Genomic DNA, 19,890 nt, shown 5'->3' on the forward strand with positions numbered 1-19,890 from the left:
CAGACTACCCACTACTAGTTTATGTCCCAACTGCGTCGCGCCAGAAGAAGAAGAAAAGTATGCCACACCCCTAACAAAATGATTATTGAAAGGAAAGTCCGTCGCTGCGTAAACTTCGCGGCCGAGGAGAGAGACGATTATGTGAGTGAGTGAGTGAGTGAGTGAGTGAGTGAGTGAGTGAGTGAGTGAGTGAGTGAGTGAGTGGCGTGAGTGAGTGAGTGGTGAGTGAGTGAGTGAGTGAGTGAGAACGGTGAGTGGTGAGTGAGTGAGTGAGTGAGTGAGTGAGTGAGTGAGTGAGTGAGTGAGGGAGTGAGTGAGTGAGTGAGGTGAGTGAGTGAGTGAGTGCGGGCGTGAGTGAGTGAGTGAGTGAGTGGGTGAGTGAGTGAGTGAGTGAGTGAGTGAGTGAGTGAGTGAGTGAGTGAGTGAGTGAGTGAGTGAGTGAGTGAGTGAGTGAGTGAGTGATCTTTTATCTCGACTACTAAAACTGCGCCATCAAAGCTGGCTTTAATGTACTGAAATTTGCGGAGAACGCAAGCAAAATTTTGCGAAATATACCAAGAGAAAGTGTAATCGCCGAGTATACTCATCGTTAATTGAGTGTGCTTATTATGCGCAAGCTAGGTTAAGTGAAGTCGTCGTGCTATCAAGTCAAAGTAGCAATGATTCCGAAATTCCTAAGTTTAAGATGAAATACAAAAGAAACAAGGTGAGAACAATAGAAGGATACGCATTTCGGCTGGTTTGTTCATGATTATATGCGGAAAACCGAGAAGAAATTTGAGTCCTAGGAACACAGGCACGCGTACCGCTGCACGCGTACCTATGTTATCCGCCATCTCCCCCATAAACTTGCACTCAAGCCTTTATGCATTTGAGTTGCTGAGTCCCCATGCAAAAAAAAAAGCAAAAGAGACAAAAAAAAAGACAGGTAATGGCTAGAGTGCAAGAAACATTTATTCGTAACTGTCTCAGAACAAGAAAAATGAGGGTCGTGATTCCTCCAACTTTATTTACATACACGTTTACTCCCCCGACTCATACGCGCGAAACAAGTCCCCCACAGGCTGCTTTCCATTCAACTCTCATTTTTCCATTGCCACGCAGTCAGATTTGTTGCAGCCTGGATACAATGCGTATTTTTTTTTATCTAAGCAGCCATCTCCCTAGACGATATCTCGATCCCCGAGGCGGCGTCAGTATCGTCCGCTCACAGCAGCATTAATAAGACTGTCCGGGAGCTTCGGATAGCTGTGCGCGTATTGGATGCAGCGTGGTAAAGTCACACAGAATGAAATCGAATAGTAAAGAGAAAACAGCTCCCTGGTTTCTATTGTGGGCTAGGGGGAGCCTCCCTTGAGCTCTCGAAGAAACGGGGGGTAAACCCACCGGCCGTGCCAGATTGGAGCCGCAATCCGAGTCGACACACACGCACACGCACACGCACACGCACGCACGCACGCACACAAAAGAAAAAGAACACCCGCAAGGGTCCATGCCCTTTTCTACGTCCCGCATCCGCATCCATCATGGACCGTATTCACAAAAACGTCTTACGCTGAAAATTTTCGTAAGAGAATATTTCAGTCAACTACGATGCGGGACATATCATTAGTGAAGCTGGCCTACCAATGAAAAAACCCAATTACAAAAGAGAAGTCTTGTTTGTTTGGCCACATGTTCCTGCATGGCCCGGACGCAAGTCGAAATCACGGCATCGCCACCGGCGTGTCCTCCTTACGGTAGCTGTTTGGTTCCCGCTGTTTGATGTCTTTACACTGTTTGATGTCCCGATGTCTTGCTGCCTTTACAGTCGCATAAAACCAGCTGCCCGAATTTTATGACAGTTCGAGGGGGAAAAAACTCACAGGGTCCCTTAAGCATTCGCCTAAGACGAAGTGTTAACAAAAACTGTCATCATCATGAACGGCCTCTACCTTATATGACGTCTTGCGTTGTCTAACACCTGGCACAGCTACACTAGCGCGTACAACTCAATAACTCGGCCGGCGAGCAGTCTCTTCGTCCTCTTCTTCATCATCTGCCTCGCTCCCCGAACACGTGCGCCTGCCGCGCACTCTCCCGCTGCGCCGATTTGTCCAGCGTGGGATGCGATAACTCGGATGGCCGAATGAATGAGTACAGAGCGAGAGAAAGAGAGAAAGAAAGAGAAAAAAGATACAGACAGACAGACAGACAGACAGACAGACAGACAGACAGACAGACAGACAGACAGACAGACAGACAGACAGACAGACAGACAGACAGACAGATTAAGGGATAGAAAGAAACAGACACAAAGAAAGGGATAGAAAAAACAGACAGCAAGACAGAAGAAGAAAGACAGAGAGGAAAGAAAGGGAAGAAAGAGAGGAAAAAGAAAGAGAAAAAGAAACAAGGAAGGCCGCCAAGCTCCGCCCTTCGTTCAGGATTGGCCCGACTATGGCGAAGCTGCCTTAATTTTTTGGGCTCTCGCAATTCCAAAACTAAATAAAAGTTATCTTATCTTACATCGGAAGCTCTACCACGAGCTTGCGATGTAAGGCTTGCTTAAAGATTTCGCGCCGAAGACAAAGCGTTCTATCACCGTTTTACTACCTATTCGAAGATTACCACTGTTTGTAATGTAACTGATTGCACCCCAATTAGACTGAGTAGAGTAATCTTGACTGTTATTTATCGCAACATGCAGCTAGCGCCACTAGTAACATTCGTTTTCATCGACAGTGGAAATACCAAGCTACGAACAAGCGTAATCGAGTACATTATAATATACGGTCTTCACGAGAAAGCTGTCCGTCCTTCCCTCTGTCACGTAACACGATCATAGAGAGAGAACATGTTACTATATGCGGAATGCGGTGTTATTTGTGTGATCTACGGCAACAGTATGGCTAATATAGTAAACACCTGGTTACGCAGAATTTGACCAGAGAGCATAGAAAGCTGACATATAACGCCGTGACCCATCACGTTATACTTAACTGTTGATTGAAAGTACTGGTGGTGACAATTGTCAACACGCGGTACTGCTATTTTCCTTCGACGAGAACACAGCACATTATAAATAGATTTAGCGTACATTGTTGTTAGACGAGCGTCACACAGTATCGATACCAGCCTTACGACAACTGTCCACGGCTCTGGTGATCGATCTGTAAGTGTGAGAAGTAGGGGTGTGCGAATATCAAATTTTTCGAATACGAATCGAATACGAATATCCACCTTCGAATATCGAATCGAATATCGAATATCAAAGGAAAAATGCCTCCACAGTAACAATATTTGATTTAACATGTAGCTATTTGAAAAAAAAAAAACATTAACAGCCTGGCTGGCAACACAACATACACTGCTATCTCCAGAACACAATGTCCAGACTAGCACAATGCACATCACAACACAAGCAGATATCACGGCACAATGAAAGTAATGACTAAATGTTATCATGAAGAAATATGAGTTGATCCACATGATCAGGCAGCAGGCGCTCCCTTCTAACAGAGACAACCCCCCCCCCCCCTTGCCACTGAAAAGGCACGCTCGCTTGGAACAGAAGGGGCTGGTATAGGGAAGTACATGGGGCAAAGCTTTGCCAGACTGGGGTATCTGAAGGTGCCTACAGTCCGCCACCAGTCACATGCCGGGTCACTGTCTTTCTTCAAGAGTGGTCCCGCATAGTGAACGAGTGGTAGTGCGGCAGGTTACGGCCGCATAATATTGAAAATGTATGGTTACATGATCGCCAACAGCGCTGCACGTCGGAGGTGCACCAGCAATAAATCATACGTATTGGGGCGTTCGTCGCAGGCAGATATCGTGCCTCCGTGTACTTACGATGTTATCGCTCGTCTCGGCAACGTTTTTAGCTATACGAACGCAGCAGAAATGTGGAAGACGAGTTATTTTGTGCGAATATTCAAACTTGCGAATACACGATTTTCGAAGTTATCGATACGAATATTTCCGAAACCTTAATATTCGAATACACGATTTTCGAAACTTCGAATATTTCGAATGTAATATTCGTGAGATTCGAAACTTTCAAATTCACTAGTGAGATATGCAAATCCGTTCTGCGGAAGGTGGCAAGGGTTAAGAAAGGGAAATAGACAAGGGTTAAGAAAGGGAAAATAGACACCCGTTTGTACCACGAAGCCACAAGAAATCCATACGTAGCAGAAGCCTCTTAGGAAAAAAAAAAACGGCAACGGAAGAGGTTTTCTTTCTGAGAAAGAAAGCCTCTTAGTTGCCGAAAAAACAAAAAACGGCAACTTTCCTTGTGGCTTCGTGCTACAAACGGGTGGTTGTCTAGTTTTCCCTTTCTTAACCCTTCTGAGAAACGTCCGGATTTTCCTTGTGGCTTCGTGCTAGGTGTGGGTTGTCTATTTTCCCTTTCTTAACCTTCTGCAATATGTATCCGTTGCTTCGAGAAAGATTTGCAAATATATCGACCCGCGCTTTGCTAGCTTCCTGGTTAGTTTGGTAGAGCGCCGTAGCTTCTGGTTAGTAATTGGTAGAGCGACCCGCCCGGATTTGGTACGGGTTCGATCCCCGGACTTTCTTTCTGAGAAATCGAATTTTCGGATTTCCTTGTGGCTTCGTGCTACAAACGGGTAAGAGGCTTTTCTTTCTGAGAAATCTATTTTCCCTTTCTTACCCCTAGTGATTTCCTTGTGGCTTCGTGATGAAACAAACGGGGTGGTGTTATTTTCCCTTTCTTACCCCTAACCCTACACCCCTCCGTGAACATCAGAAGAAATTTCCTAAAGAGGGGATCTCTCAAATCACGCTTAACCCTACACCCCTCCGGAACGAAGAAATTTCAAAAAGAACGCCCACACTAAAGAGGGGATCTTTTCGCGCCGACACGCGTAACAAAAAGACGCTACACACTTCGTTTTCGCTCTTAGTTACGCTAATCAAACTAGCACGTACGGCCTCTTTCTGCCTTGCGCGCTTGCAGTACCATTTTCATGGTTCATTCCTTCATTCATGACGTTTTCAAACACCCAGAACACACAAATGTAAGAAGGGAACAAACACCAATAAGACCTCTGAGCGCCCGTAATCTTTTTCGTCGCAAGTTTCGTCGTAAGTAAATGTCAAGGTGCATGCATCGCGATGATCTTACACATGCAGGCGCGCAGGGAACGCTTCTGCTGACAGAAAATAAATTAGCTCATTTCACTGTACCCAATTGCTACCTGCCAGCGAAGCGACGTAAATCACTTAAACAGTTCAAAGCTATAGTGTTTGAAATTGAATACGTCTTTTTATAGTGAATACGTAATTCGCTCTCTCTCTTTCAGGTGCATTAAGCTAACATGTAAAGCGTTACACAAGACCTACCTGCTAATCCCATTTAGTCGTAGTCAAAGAACCACCGTCTCTACTCTATTTCACCATCTCTCCTTCATGTTTAACACTGCCACCTGACGCGCCGTGTGCGCACCCGGCAACGCGCACATGCGCCTTGGCTGCTCCCGCGAATACCATGCAGGATTTATATCCGTCAGCGAACACCGGCATCCTCCGTCGTCTGTCGTTTCCCACCGCTCTCTTGCTCGCACGTGTGGATTCCCAGCCCCACTCCGTATACGAACGATCAAGTCGCGCGTCGCGGGCGACAAAATGCGTCCTCTGTAACCTGCATCCTTATACCTCGACATACATCGCGTCGTTCTATGCGTGTACAACGTCTCGACGCATCTATCTATGTGCGCGTCTTTTATACAGCGCTGCGTATCCCCCTGCGCGAAGCGCTGTCGTATGTGCCCTCTCGGCCGACCACCGCGCGATACTCAACTCGCCGATGATGTAGAACACGGCTTTTCACTTTGGAGCGCGAAGAAAGGCGAGCGCAGAGGCGGTACGTAGTATGTATACGCGTTACAACGTCGCGAAGAAGGACGCACCATGTATTTTTGCGCATGCACGCGTGTGCCGTTGGATGCACGGTCGCATTTGATTTCTCTCTCTCTCTCTCTCTTTCTCTCTCACTCTCCGTCGTCGCGCAGTTCACCTGCACAGCTTCGAGCGCCCGTTGCTTCGTGCGCATATAACGACTGTTCAGACATCAATGGGCGCGATGTTCGTGAACCCCCCTCCTTTTCTTCCTCCCCCCCCCCCCCCCACCCTTGCCCTCCGTACACGTTTTCCGCGGGTTCCCCTCCCCCAGCAGCTGTAGCAGTCGCGCCAGCCTTTAAAACTCTCCGGAGGACTTCGTGGCCTACATGGCCTGGCTACTGTACTCCGCCTATCACTCCCGCCCACCGTGAACGATTTCACATCCCCCTCCCCCTCCGACCTCCTCTGGTTTCCACAAACTTCTTTTGTTCCTCCTCTCTCTCTTACAAAGACTCGTTCTCTCATCGTTCACTGCTTTGAATCCGGAGCGTCTCCTCCTCTCGGAGAGGCCGTTTTTTAGTCGGCCGTGTTGGCCTATAGATCCATGCGTCCCATCTGTGCAAGTGTCGATGTTCGGATGACCGATACTGCCGAACCTCGAGTACATAACAGAACAGACGGGCTAGTTGGTCGTGATTATCTTTGGAACTGTCTTGTACGGAGCCGGATACAACACGGACGACAAATAAGCAAACATTGGCAGTGTCTTTCTGTCGTCCGTGTTGGACCTTGCGCTGTACAAGTCAACTCAAGCACATAGTTGAGCCCTATTCACTGGTGTCCAAAAAGCCCGATGCAACCTCAGCGGCACTGCCGTCAGTGGCAGCTGAGACATCGCACAGCGCGCTGCGGGCACGTCCGCGTTATTCCGCGACCAGAATTTGTTCTTGTTTTTGTCCCCTTCTTTGTGTCCCAATTTCGTTTCTCCAGATATTAGCGCACTGTGTCACGCGTGATCATGCGAAGACTATAGCTTCTCTCACGCTTGCGGCATAGGGACGAGCGTGGGATCAGCGGCTTTATATAGAACAGTATGCGTGGAATGTTTTCTTTCTCAATTACTTCCTTTCTTTGATACGTCCTTAATGTGTTTCGATTCGCCCCGCATGCATAACCGTGCATGGGAAAGCGGCAAGCGTTTATCGCAACTGAACTCGCACGTGCGACTGCACTGAAATCTGAACACTCCCTATGAACATATGAGAATGCAATACATAAAACGTCCGTATATAAAAAGTTACTGAAAAGTAAATGTCCGCTTTGACAGTTTAACGCACCTACCTGTCACAGTTTATCTATCATATATATAGAAAGACGAAAATTACTGATATCACACACAAAAAAAATATTTTGGGACTCCATCTGCACCTACTATGTGTGTTGAACTGAAAATTGTCGCGCTATATTCCTGGCATCACATACCTTCCCTTCGACATATTTCGTGGTCACGTAACTGGATGTTGTGTTGGCATTAGTTTTATGTGACTGGACTTTGTGCTTCTGTGGTGTTTTTTTAAACATGTCTTTAAAACCAAGTGTGTGAATGATTTGTACGAGTTGACTTCAAGTTTCAGTACGACTTTATGTAGTTTTTTCATGTTCTATGGAAATTCTTCTTGTTTTCTCAGAAAAGTAGCAGCAGACGCCATCTGAAGGCATTGAAATGTCTTAAAATTTATATAATAAAAAAGCGAATCTTATCCCCTGCATACAGTGAGCGAAAGCTTAAGGCAAAAAGGGCAATAAGATTAATTAGCTTTATCAGCGAATTGCTGACTATACTCCTGTCATTATCCTTAGTATAGACTATGGCATCGAATCGTGCCGTTAAATATGGCCGTGCCAGTGTGAAGCTAAGTACTAATGTGCCAGTGCTTGTCTGACGAGACGGAGCTAAGCGCAACACGGAGCCGCTTGTTGCTTCGCACGTTTGACTGAGGCAGTTATCACAATTACATGAAAACGAACAACACATACACACAGGTGTTCAGCAAATTCGTCTAGCGATTGGGTGAGACAAAGTATCCTTTTAGGTAGACAAGATGACCTCCGGTATTGCGAAATTTCCCATGCACTGCGCTTTTGGCGGTCAGAAAAAGGTGCATGCAGGGACGCTCTCATAGCAGCCATCCGTGCTTTATATTACATGCCTGGCCGGCAAAACTAAGTACACACCATTCATTTTCCTTGTAAGCTCTGTGTCGACTGGTGTTGCCTTGGATGTTCTTAAGAGCTCGCGCGATACCTAACGTACATCAACTGTGTCTACCGTTCAGCATCGGCGATCCCCTTAATCACAGTTCTGGGCCTATTTATTATTATCATTCATGTTTTCTTTCTTGAATAAAAAAAATGGGAAGAGGCACGGCGTTAAGCCTCAGTGCACGTGTAATTTGACGTCGATTCGTCTTAATCTTCCTCCCCTGCGTGGTTAAAAACGCGAAGGGCTTGAGCGGCTGTGAGGTCCTTCACGCTGATTACGTTTTTTTGTGAAGGCATGTACACATACTCGCCAGGGAGTCCAACACAAGTATGTGTGTTTGTGTGTCTGTCTGTGTGTGCGTGTGTGCGCGTGCGTACGCTTGGCTGCATACAGAGAAATCAAGAGGGAAGACACTTAGGGAGGTGCTGACTACACATTTTTGCACGTTATGTAGTTGAACACGGGACCAGCCTGTGGAACAATCTTTGTTTTGGACGCACATGTTTAGGACGCTCAGCACATGTGGCGCGAGCTGTCGTTAGAGTCCAAGACGACGCGTAGGTGGCAGGAGAACAGGAAGCGCCGATACCAGTGTGCATATGTTTAGCAGGACTGAAAGTTGGGCTAGTTGGTGATACATAATGGGCAAAAAACAGCGCGCCTTTTCTGTTTTTTCTAAAAGCCTTTTCTATTTTTTCTATTTTTTCTTGTTATGGTCCCTTGCCCGCTCCTCTGCGCAAGTTCTTGATGCTTATCACTTGTGTATAAATAATCTGCATATGCCTAATAAACCACAGTTGAGAGTCAGCGCTTATTCTGTGTATCCCTTTCTTCGTCCCGTTCGTCTGAGCGCAGTTTTTTGCCCATTATGCATATGTTTAACAAGTGAAATGATAAAGCATAATGATAATTGTTGGGATTTGGGTCCCAAAACTACGATACGATTATGAGGGACGCGGTATAGTGGAAGGCTCCGGAAATTTCGACTACCTGAGGTTTAACGCGCACCTAAATATAAGTACATGGGCCTTTAGTATTTCGCCTCCACTGAAATGCGGTAGCCGCGGCCGGTATTCGAACACGCGACCTTCGGTTCAGCAGTCGAAAACCACAACCACTAGACCACCGTCTAGGGCTAAGCATAGACATATAACACTGACCGTGATGGGCTCCTGCGCCGGGTATCCTCCGTGGGATGTCCAGCGCCCACTGTTCGGCTGTTTTTCTCCGGAGGTGATCCCATTCGCGTAGCGGGTCCAGGAACGGAGGTCGTTGACCGAACGCACTTGCGAACGCCCTCAACTGCTGCTGCTGGCCTGCGAGGAAATGAACAAGTTGATTAACTTCAGAACGATGTCTCGCTCGGCGAGCTGGTAATGCATCTTGAGGAGGCCTGCGCGTAAACAACGGAGAGAAAAAGAAAAATACACGAACACAGCGCTGTGATCGCGTTTTTTTTCTCCCCTCGTTTTAGTCATTTTCGCACAGGTCAGACAAGCTTGATTAAGCTTAGACACCAATATACATGTCACTGCAGCGCATTGGCTTCTGCGACGTGTATTATCTATATATACATAGTTGAAGGATTGGTTGCCTTTATATATATATATATATATATATATATATATATATATATATATATATATATATATATATATATATATATATATATATATATATATAGATATATATATATATATATGTGGGTTTTGTTTGTCAGTTCAGCAAAAAAAAACACATTTTCTCATAATACTTTATATTTAAAGCTCAATACACACAAAAGGAGTTCTTATTGTTGAATACAACGAGCTACAATACGTCTTCGGACTGTTTCATTGCCCTCCATCTTTATTGCGTGCTGAAAGCGTAAGGCGTAACTGCAGAGACTGCCAGAACTAAATGAATATCTCAGTTTCATTGAAATCACTAACCTGAGAACTGATATTCATTCACCTTCACGACTTGCACAAATCTCGGCAGAATAACTCAGCCTGACAACGGACTGCTAAACTAATATAGGCCAGGAGACATCTCGCAGTTGCACTCAGATGTTGCCTCTCGATACCCAACTAGACGTATTTAGCTATCAGTAACAACGCGTATTTCTTTGCCGTGCTGGTCGCGAAGGTAATTATTCGTGTTTGCCCAGCATTACGTCAAACGAAAGTAATTTCTGGTGTTACAACCCCGCAGTAGTTACACAGCTTGTCAAGCCATCTGTCAGACCACCCTGACAGCTGGTCCAGATTTTTTCATTTTTTTTTTTACTTGCAGATATCCCAGGTAGGCAATGACACGAGTAGATTGACGATATTCTTGACAAGATAAATGCTGAGGGAGCTTGCTTGTATAGTACACAAAAAACGGAGGGGAATCTCAGGTGAAAAACAAACATCTTTTGCTGTTAGCTGCTTATGCTAAATAAAAAGCGAATGTACCGTAAGAAGGATCACCTTTTTTTTAACAAGAATGATGGAGCGCGTTGATTCGTTAAGTTCACTTTCTGGCAGACAGGTCGACCCTAAACAGATGTTTGAGGCTCTCTAATCTCTGCGAACGCTCGTGCGTTTCGTGACATAATCGCCCGATCTTTCGCGGACGCATCTTGACGGCTCTTAGCCTGCGATAAGCTTCTCTGAGGTTCCGTTTCGTTTTGACCCTTGGTAAACCTAAAGCTGCGGGCGAGCTTACTTCGGTACACGCTAGAAAACAACGAGGCAAAGTCCAATTGCCGCACTTTCGCAATCGCGATAAGACAAACGAGCAATTGCCCAATGCGTTCGAGCACATAACGCGGGAGCCTGAAAGATCGAACATTACCATAAGCACGGGTGGCGGGCGAGGTTGCCTTTAGAGGCAGGAAGCAGATATAGTATCAACCAAGTAAATTTCGGTAACGAGAAAACGGTTCGCGCTGAGCAAATAGCACTGTAATATCAGCACGGGGAGGTATACGGCACGCACTAAAGTAAATATGCGCCGCAGGACCAACGTGGTGCATTCAAGCCCGGCGCAGAGCCGTTAACCTGACGAATATGCGTTCGCGAAGTAGGGTCATCTATCGACGAAAGACTTCGGTGGGGCTGCCTTATCAGGTAAGAGATCGCGAGCTGCGATATCGGTCTCGCATATGCGCTCTGTATACACATGAGCGCACACGCGATCGTGCACCCACGGCTGAGCTCAGATTAGCCAAAGTGAGCACGCCCATGGGAGGGAAGGAGGGGGGGTGGGGGTGGTATCGGTTACACAAACAGCAAACATTCGTGTATGCAACGCACATGCGCACTGCGTGCGCGTTTGCTTGCACGTTCGCGTGTGCATGGTGGCTGCGCTGTGGCCGCGTAATTTGCCGGTTCCTTTTGTTCCTGGCCAGAAGGGGCCGGCCACCAGTAAACCGCACGATGCTTCTTCTTGCTTCGCCATGTGGGTGGCGGGAAAAGAAAGCATGGTTAAGTGTGGAGAGAGTGCAGCATAGGGTGCCTCGGCGAGCGAGGGAGTTACCGCGGCTTTTCGAACGCGCTCGACGCACGCTAGAGAAAACGCCAGTTGGTGTTGTTGAGCCTACGTCTTCGTGTGTGTGTTTATATACGTGCGTGCCGTTGGAGAGAAAGAGAGCTTAGTGCGTGAGCGGCCGGCGTGCGAGTGCGACCCGGGTGGCCCAGGCTACTTAGCGCCAATCGCTCATCCATATCGCTTCGAGCCGCCGCTGCATCCGCAGTGCGCGGAGTTTGTGGAGCTTGATGAGGGCTGCTCGGCGTTTGTTTTCGCGGCGTTCTCGCGTGAAACGGGCGCTGTTGGTGTGTTTTTTATTTTTTGCGATTCGGAGAGAAAACGCGAAGACGGACGACGAAGCTGAGCGGGTATGACCGTGAACTTAGCTTTTGGTTCTTGTGCGCGTTCATTTTAGGATTAGTCGGTTCTATACCTACGTCACGACTTCTCTATGTATTTAATATACGTTGTGCTGTTAAGGAAGACTACACTGATTTATAAAGTGATATAAAGCGGGTTTCGGAACGGCACTTCGCAGGGACGAGGCGTCTCCTTTTCATCATGTGGCGTTAACCCTTTATTTATCGTGATTTAATCAGTTAGCAACATAGTGTATCTAAGGGCGGCTCCAGCCCCCCCCCCCCCTCCCCTCCCAATAGCAGACATAAAAAAAGAAGGAAAACACGACACGTACTTCTCTCCGCAGTCGTCACCAGCTCAGCCACTGCAGCGAGTTCACCAGCGGCTGCCCATGGACGACAGAAGGGCTCTCTGAAGAGCACTTCTTTTTTTCAGACGGAAACTGATATCGCAGCCGCCCTTCGTGCGCGCTAGGAAACTCAAACAACGAACGTTTATGTACAGGAGAAAAGGGGGAGAGTGGTAGTAGACGAAGCTCGCTAGAAAACAAACAAAACAAAAATGTCGGGGAGCAGGGAGAAGTATAAGGTCGGGCGACCCAGGAAATACGAGTGTGGCTCGCAGATTAATGCCCGAACCGGTGGCAACGCAGATCGCCGCGCTCGATAACTCGGTGGTGGCCGCGGCGGGAATTACGCGAGCAGGCAGCCAGTTGCCCCAGAGGGCGAGCGTAGGGATGAAAAGGGAGCGCGGGGAGAGAAAGGGGAGCGCAGTGTCGAAAAGGGTGTACACGCTCGAGGCGTGGGGACACAGCAGGGAACGGGTCCGCTGAACACAAGGGCTGCTTGCTGTGTGCGCCGGCCGCGTTTGCGGCCTGAGCGCTCCCTGTTCGTCGTCGGGGAGAGGAGCTGGCTTCTCTCCTGTACCCCTTTCTCCCTATACACCTAGGACTAGGTAAACAGGGCCGCTCATTAGGCTGTCGTGGCGCTAACTTGATTACCGGATGAATGAAGCCGCCTTCGCGCGCCCGCGCTCTCTCCTGTGGCCTGCGGACGACCGGATTCGACGCCGAGCTGCTGCTATGCTCAGTAGCTCGGCTTCACCACACTGTCGTGGAGTATTGTCAGTATGCCATACTCCTACGGGCTGCTCCGCGCCGCTTCGAACGTTGCACAGAACTCTCGCGCTGCGCAATTTTCCTAGGGAGCGAGAGGTTCATCCCGTATTGTGCTCGAACTTAGGTTAGCGCCAACCAAGCGTATAAGTTAATCTCCATGTATACAACCGACGCGTTTCCTAACAGGAGTCAAATTCACAAAATCCTCCTTAAGTGTTCTTGGCTAGTGGCAGGCAGCATTCGCTAATGATACGCCCAGAGCCCGCCGATGGTGTATGGTGGTTATGGTGCTCGACAGCTGACCCGAAGGTCTCGGGATCGAATCCCGGCCGTGGCGGCTGCATTTCGATGGAGGCGAAATGCTAGATGCCCGCGTGCTTATATTTAGGCGCGACGTTAAAGATCCCCAGGTGGTCGACATTTCAGGAGCCCTCCACTATGGCGTCTCGAATAATCATATCGTGGTTTTGGGACGTAAAACCACAACAATTATTCTTGTAATGGTACACCCAGTGTCCGATATCGGCCGATATTTTGTCTTGCGAACAATTCGGTCGTAGGATGATTTTGTTAATTCGTGGCCGGAAGCCCGCTTTTATGCATTCGCTTCATACAGCTCTCGATGACGCTTTCGATGCCTCAATTCAGCTTTCGATCCAGCTTTAAAAACCATGCACTTTACGTGGGCATTTGTTTTCTCTTTGGCTGTCGTGAGTACTTTACGTACTTCGTATATATACGGTATGTATATATGCAGCAAATGAAAAAATGGTGGCGCCCATGGAAGGTTGGATTAAAGTTGAGGAAACATAAATGTTATTAACAGTACCTCTCGCTCCTTCTTTTTTGAATGACACGCATATAATGGCTTACGAAACAAAGGAGATCTGATTCGCGATTTCAGGACTAAAATCTATCAGTCTAGCCTTACTCTCATTAATGTCCCTTTTAAACGAATATCTCGCAAATTAGGCAATGAACAGCTCGCCATTACATCGCTAACAATCTGGTTGCCACAGCACCGAACAATAAACCTACATATAGATTTGCCAGTTTGCATCGATATCGGGGAAAATTAGCTCGAGCCTCCTTTTGCTTTCTTTACATCGAAGAGCACCGCGTTTATTCCATCGCATCAAACCGCCCCTCAAGCCGCGCCTTCGACCACGTCTGGCCTCAAGAAAGAGTTTTCTTTTTTCTTCGATCACGCCCGGCGGTCTTTATTCTTCTCGCTTTCTTCTATACAGCCTCGCACTCGCCAGCCGGCGGCCTGGGCTTCGTGGTCAGCGCCGCGCACCACGCGTGTGTGATTGCCGTGCGCGGGCTCCGTGCCTTCGCATTGATCGACCCCAAAAGCCAGGAAAGAAATGGGCGAGTACTGCGGGTAAGAAGAGTCCGCCGACAGGGAGGGAGGGGGTCGTATCCGAAATTATCGCGTCCCGGCGACGGCTTCTGGGACCGAGCAGTCGTATCCATAACGCAGCGGCGGCGGCATCGGCGGTGTCGTAGGCGGCAAAGGTGCAGCGGCAGTGAGTACGAAAGAGAGAAAGTGCGCGAGAAACGTTAAGGCAGCGGCTGCTGCATCGGCGCCCTATTGATCGGAGCCCCCAAGCGAGCGAGTGTACCCCGTGTGTGTGCCGCCGTGTTGATTCGAGGCTCCGCCCCGCCACCCCCACCCCCCTGACCCCCCCTTTCTCCGGTCGGCTTTCGCTCTCCGACGTTGCTCCAAAAGCAACAGCGGCGGCGGCAGCCGCGGGCGACGCGTCCCATGGTTTCGCCGCCGTCGCCAGAGGCGTGTGGCGCCTTTTTTCGTAGCGCCATGCATAAAACATCAGCTCGCTGCTGCCTTACACCCCCTTCCTTCTTCGACTCCTCGCCCCCGCGTGTGTCGCGCGACTGCGGTGGTGTGGCACAGGCCGGGGCGCTGCCCCGGATATGTCAGCGCTTGCATGTGTCCGAGCGGTGTTTATACACGAGCTATGTATACGCCGCTGCATGTTTTGGTGGAACCCTCCTGACACACCTCCGTGGCTGTTGCCATTTCTTTCTTTTAGCCTCCGTTCATCGTGTGCTGCAGCGATTTCCTTGTCCCCTCGTCCCTTCTAGGTTTGCCTCTTCGGTGCTGCAGGCCCATGGGCTATGAAGACGTGAAAGGTGCAAGTTGTCCCGATGCCGCAGCGCAACGTGTAGTAGGCGTCACTCGTCTTAAGTGACATATGTTTGAAGAAAGAAAGAAAGAAAGAAAGAAAGAAAGAAAGAAAGAAAGAAAGAAAGAAAGAAAGAAAGAAAGAAAGAAAGAAAGAAAGAAAGAAAGAAAGAAAGAAAGAAAGAAAGAAAGAAAGAAAGAAAGAAAGAACGGAGCTGTAGGGGAGGTGGCTGAAGACAAGAAACGTTTCAATAACCAATGTAAGCCGTATTAATCGGCTCCTAAGCTTGTGACGATGCGACGACTTCCAAATTTCCCTTCGCAATAGAGGAAATCTCACGCCGGAACGATTATCTTATTCTTACCGGGAAAGCAAACTTCCTGTTTTTTCATGACGACGAAAATGACACCCAGAGGTTAACAAAGTAACCCTTAGCTGGTTCGTGGTGGGTGGTACCATGTCATACAGCGGCATGTGCTGGGCGATATTCATGTCTGGTGTTATTCTTAAATCGCTAGCAAATGTCCGTTGCCAGTGGCGTAGTCAGGGTTGGGGGGGGGGGGGGGGGGCGAGGTCTTTAGTTTTCATATTTTCATGTGCATATGTACACGAACACATAGAAACTCACGCACGAACATATATAAAGGTTTGTGGAACCCCTAAACACCCACCCCCTCCCCCAAAGAAGTTTTAGCTACGCCCTTGTCCATTGCGGTTTCTGTGACAAAGATTCTCTGGCATATGAGGAAACATGATCGATGTCTTCGCCCACAACGTGCTACCCATCTTGCATAGACCGAGGAAGGAGGGACCATTGTTGTTTTCTCTATGAAATGGTGATCGAGCGGGAAATAAACCTCCGAAGTACCGGCTGTCCTAAATATTGAGCATGTGTTTCGTCCACTAAAGAATGCATAAAAGAAGAATGAAAATAGCGGATAAACTTAGTTTGTGGTAAGCAGTGTACGAAAAGTAATTCACTTCCCAACTTAAAAACACATTACATCTCGCTGCGAGAAATGTTTTCCACTTACTCGAGTTCGACGACACCACGTTGCGCCAGTGCACTGCGGGAGAGCACTTTACAAGCTGTTGCGTGTGCTTAGAGTAGATTACTGTTTCTATTATCCCTGATTATGCATCACTGAAGCTAATGAATGGGTAATTTTTCATGTTCAATGAAGTTCAGTAAACTTTAAATCGTACTTTTTGATTAGGTTACTTACTTATAGAATAATTTCCTATGAAAACTGTCATGTTTTTTAGTATAAGCCTCATGAATGTATGACCAGAAACGATTTGTCCAAAGTTCAAGATCACCGATATAGGTCCTTATACAATGATAATATTGTTCGATTGATTGCATTAGTGTTGTTATGTTTTCGGACATATCGCTTTTCTCTCTCATTTTTATATCATTTTATTTTTTCTTCGGGTTCCTTTCTGCCCTCAGCAGCTTGTCTATGGGCATGATTATGTCAACAGCAATACTGCAGCTTGGCGAAAAGCGAAATAAGCTGCTTTGTAAGCAGAGAGGCCGTATGGCCGTATGCTTCGATGAATCAAGCAGCCTAAATTAACGCTCAATCTGTCTTTCGACACATGCGCGGCATTGTCATAACGTTGTAATAGCATTTTGTGTGCAGTGAAATAAGAATATCAGCAAGATGTGCTTTCGATATAACTAAAACCAAATCCGTACAGGATTTGGTTTTAGGAAACTTAAAATATAAAACAAGTATAAATGTAAAGGAAACTTAAAATATAAAACAAGTAGAACACCTGCGTATGTCAGAGTATCTCAAGAGTATATATAATGTTCTATACCTTCAGTGAATACATACAAAGCTCAATCGTACAAAATAAAAAAAGAGAATGCTGTCATAACTCGCTCTTTTTCGTACTAGTTCAAATTCGAAGTGAGAGTAGTGTGTAAATATATACAACAAATTATTTGTGTTTTCCGTAGTCATCTGCAACAAATGTAAATAGGCCGCACGTGGCGCAACCAACGTTGATTTAAATAAAGATTAAAGATATTACATTTCAAATTAAAGTATAGTCTCCCGCTAATAATTCGCATATGTGAATGAAAAGAAACGGTTCTTTCTGAACGTCGCTTTGTCTCAACCTGAAGGAGGACATAGTCCCTTATGTCAATTGCTCGACAAGCCAGCGCTCACTTTTGAAACCTCAACGACGCCGCTCTATAGGATACTCCACCGCCTACAACGTTTTCTTACAGAAACACGCGCTCTCTCGTTCAAACATATTGTCTGCATCACTCGGCTCATGCATGATCAAACTATGCGCTGCATACCGCGAGTCATCACAGGGCCACGTCTTCGTCAAGATCGGCATTCATGCACACTGACGCTCGCAGGCTGCACACGCATAGCATGCACGTGATCGCTTATACACGCCCGGCTCGCGTGTCCGAGACGAGCGACCAGGCGTGCCCGCTATCGCCCTCGCCCCTTCTCTCCAGCAGGTGTCCAGCTCGGCAGCGCCACGCCGGACCCCGGATCGATGTCGTCGCCGCCGACTCTTGCTGCTCCCGCCCCCTCATCCCGATCCTCCGGAGCATGAACACAACATCTCTCCCGGGAGAGCGCGGCCCATCGCCTGTCGCCCTTTGCTCGTCTGCCCTGTTGTATATATCTGTTCTCGTGCCTTCCCGCCGCCGTCCGGTGAGATATTTTACAAGCCGTGTGCCTCCTGTCTATGCTGGACCTCGGTTCAGTTAAACGCGCTCGCTGCTTTTCGCGATGGCACGAGCGCCTTCTATACTCGTATCCCACAGGCCGCCACTCTCGCTGTTTGTATACAAGGCGTTGAGCATGCGTGCCTGTAGACTTTATGCATGTGTGTGACTGTAGATTTTATGTATGAGAGAAAGAGAGAATAAGGATAAAAGAAAAGGCAGAGAGGTTAACCAGGGCTGAGCCCAGTAGGGTACAGAGCGCTGGGAAAGGGGAATAAATGTTAGACAGGAGGGCGGATAAGTTTCGGTGCCCATATACTGGGCTGCAGTCTTGCCGTTTCGTATCTTTAACAACTAAACGAACAGTGCTTTACGGTAGACGCATACGCATGAAAACGGTTGGGTTGGTGCATTCGACGTTTCATGGACCTTATCAAAGTTCACGTCGCGATATACAAAAATGGGAAAACATTCGTTTAATTGCCCAAGGTTGTGGCGCCCATGTGTCTTATGTGAAATCGTCTATACTATAGTAACAAGCGGTAAATTAGCACTGCGACGGGGCAACACTAGGTTGCGGATCGAACGCCGAGCCTTTTTAGCGGAGGGTTGGTTTTCAGTGGAATGCCGTGGACCGTGTGCGCTTCACGCCGCCTCTTCGTTGTCGTAGTCAGCGCAAAGTTCGTGCGACGAGGAGGGAAGCTTGCGAAAAGCCGGTAAATGATAGGTAGTTCGTAAGCGAGACAAGGGCAGGAGTGTTACATGAAGTTCGCTTCTCCTCTGTATTATTGAATGGATATAAATTGCAGGATGGCAAAGGAATGTAAAACGCGAATTACCTTCCTACGGCTTTAGACGAAGTTGCAATAGGAAATGCGGAATTTCGCAGCAAATGGAAAACTAATCGTTTGTCGATTGTACGATTCGCTTAATGATTTTTCGACAGATTCTCGGGAATCCTTCGAATAATGACAGACCGGAAGGCTTCGTCGTCTCTCTTTTCTTTCTTTTTCTTTTTTTTTTTAATACGCTGTACAGATTCCTTCAGGTTGCGAAATCGTAGCTGAAAGTGTCCTATCCCTTCACAACCACTTCTGAAAGATAATGATGGATCCAAAGACCGTTTACTGGAAGCACCCTTCGGAGTTCGTTAATTACCCTGCATTCTTCAATTTATTCTTGCCCTCCTTCAGCTTGTGAACTTCTGTAATGATTTACGCAGTTCTAAGCACGTAGAATTCCCCTTAAGCAGGAAAGCTATGAGCTCGCTCATGTGCATGCGTGTGCGTCTGACATACGAATAAATGCTGTAATAATCGTGTTTCTCTCAGCTTGAGAAATTGTTAATTTCAAATAGCAAAACGAAATTATCTCCCCAAGCCGTAAATTAATTTTCGTAATTAAGGATTCACAGCAGGAGAGTATATACTTGAGTTTAACATTAAGATCATTTCATGCTTAAAAAAGCCAACTGTTTCTTCTAACACCGAATGTTTTGAGAATAACGCGCTTGATATCAAGTCTTCTCACTATACAGTTTATCTCGTTATCTTGTTTTTTCTTCTGTCTAACTGTTCTACAGACCACACTATCATGCGTTCACCTAGAGCACTGTATAACTAGCTCTGTCTTGCAGCCTTCCAGTAGCTTTCGTTGCTTCTCAGCTCTACATTCCCACGCATATGCGGTGTCTTTACAGAGACAGTTTTGTATTGTTTAGCATTCCTTGATTCCGTTTTCTTTACACAGTACACAATCAAATATATAATTAACCTTCGTTTTTTTTTATTTTCCTCTCTCTCTCTCTGTCCTCGTCACTTCCTATGTTTAAGATTAGTTCCTTCACAAAGTAAGGAACCTGCATGACACCTCGACCACTTTGACAGTTAGAAGCCACATGGCATCCCTGAAAACTACTTTTTCTTAAACATAATCACAGTAAAACGGGAGGCGAATA

At 47.2% G+C, this 19,890-nt stretch overlaps 1 protein-coding gene across 1 annotated transcript in view; it reads right to left on the minus strand.

Moving 5' to 3' along the window:
* The window catches only part of LOC119396565 (runt-related transcription factor 3-like), a 399,999-nt gene that overhangs the window by 286,386 nt on the left and 93,723 nt on the right, over positions 1-19,890 (minus strand). The window contains 1 exon segment of the mRNA XM_049417140.1: positions 9,271-9,426. Coding sequence (XP_049273097.1) covers positions 9,271-9,426 — 156 coding nt within the window.

This window comes from Rhipicephalus sanguineus, chromosome 6 (genome assembly GCF_013339695.2).
Source record: "Rhipicephalus sanguineus isolate Rsan-2018 chromosome 6, BIME_Rsan_1.4, whole genome shotgun sequence".
NCBI lineage: Eukaryota > Metazoa > Arthropoda > Arachnida > Ixodida > Ixodidae > Rhipicephalus > Rhipicephalus sanguineus.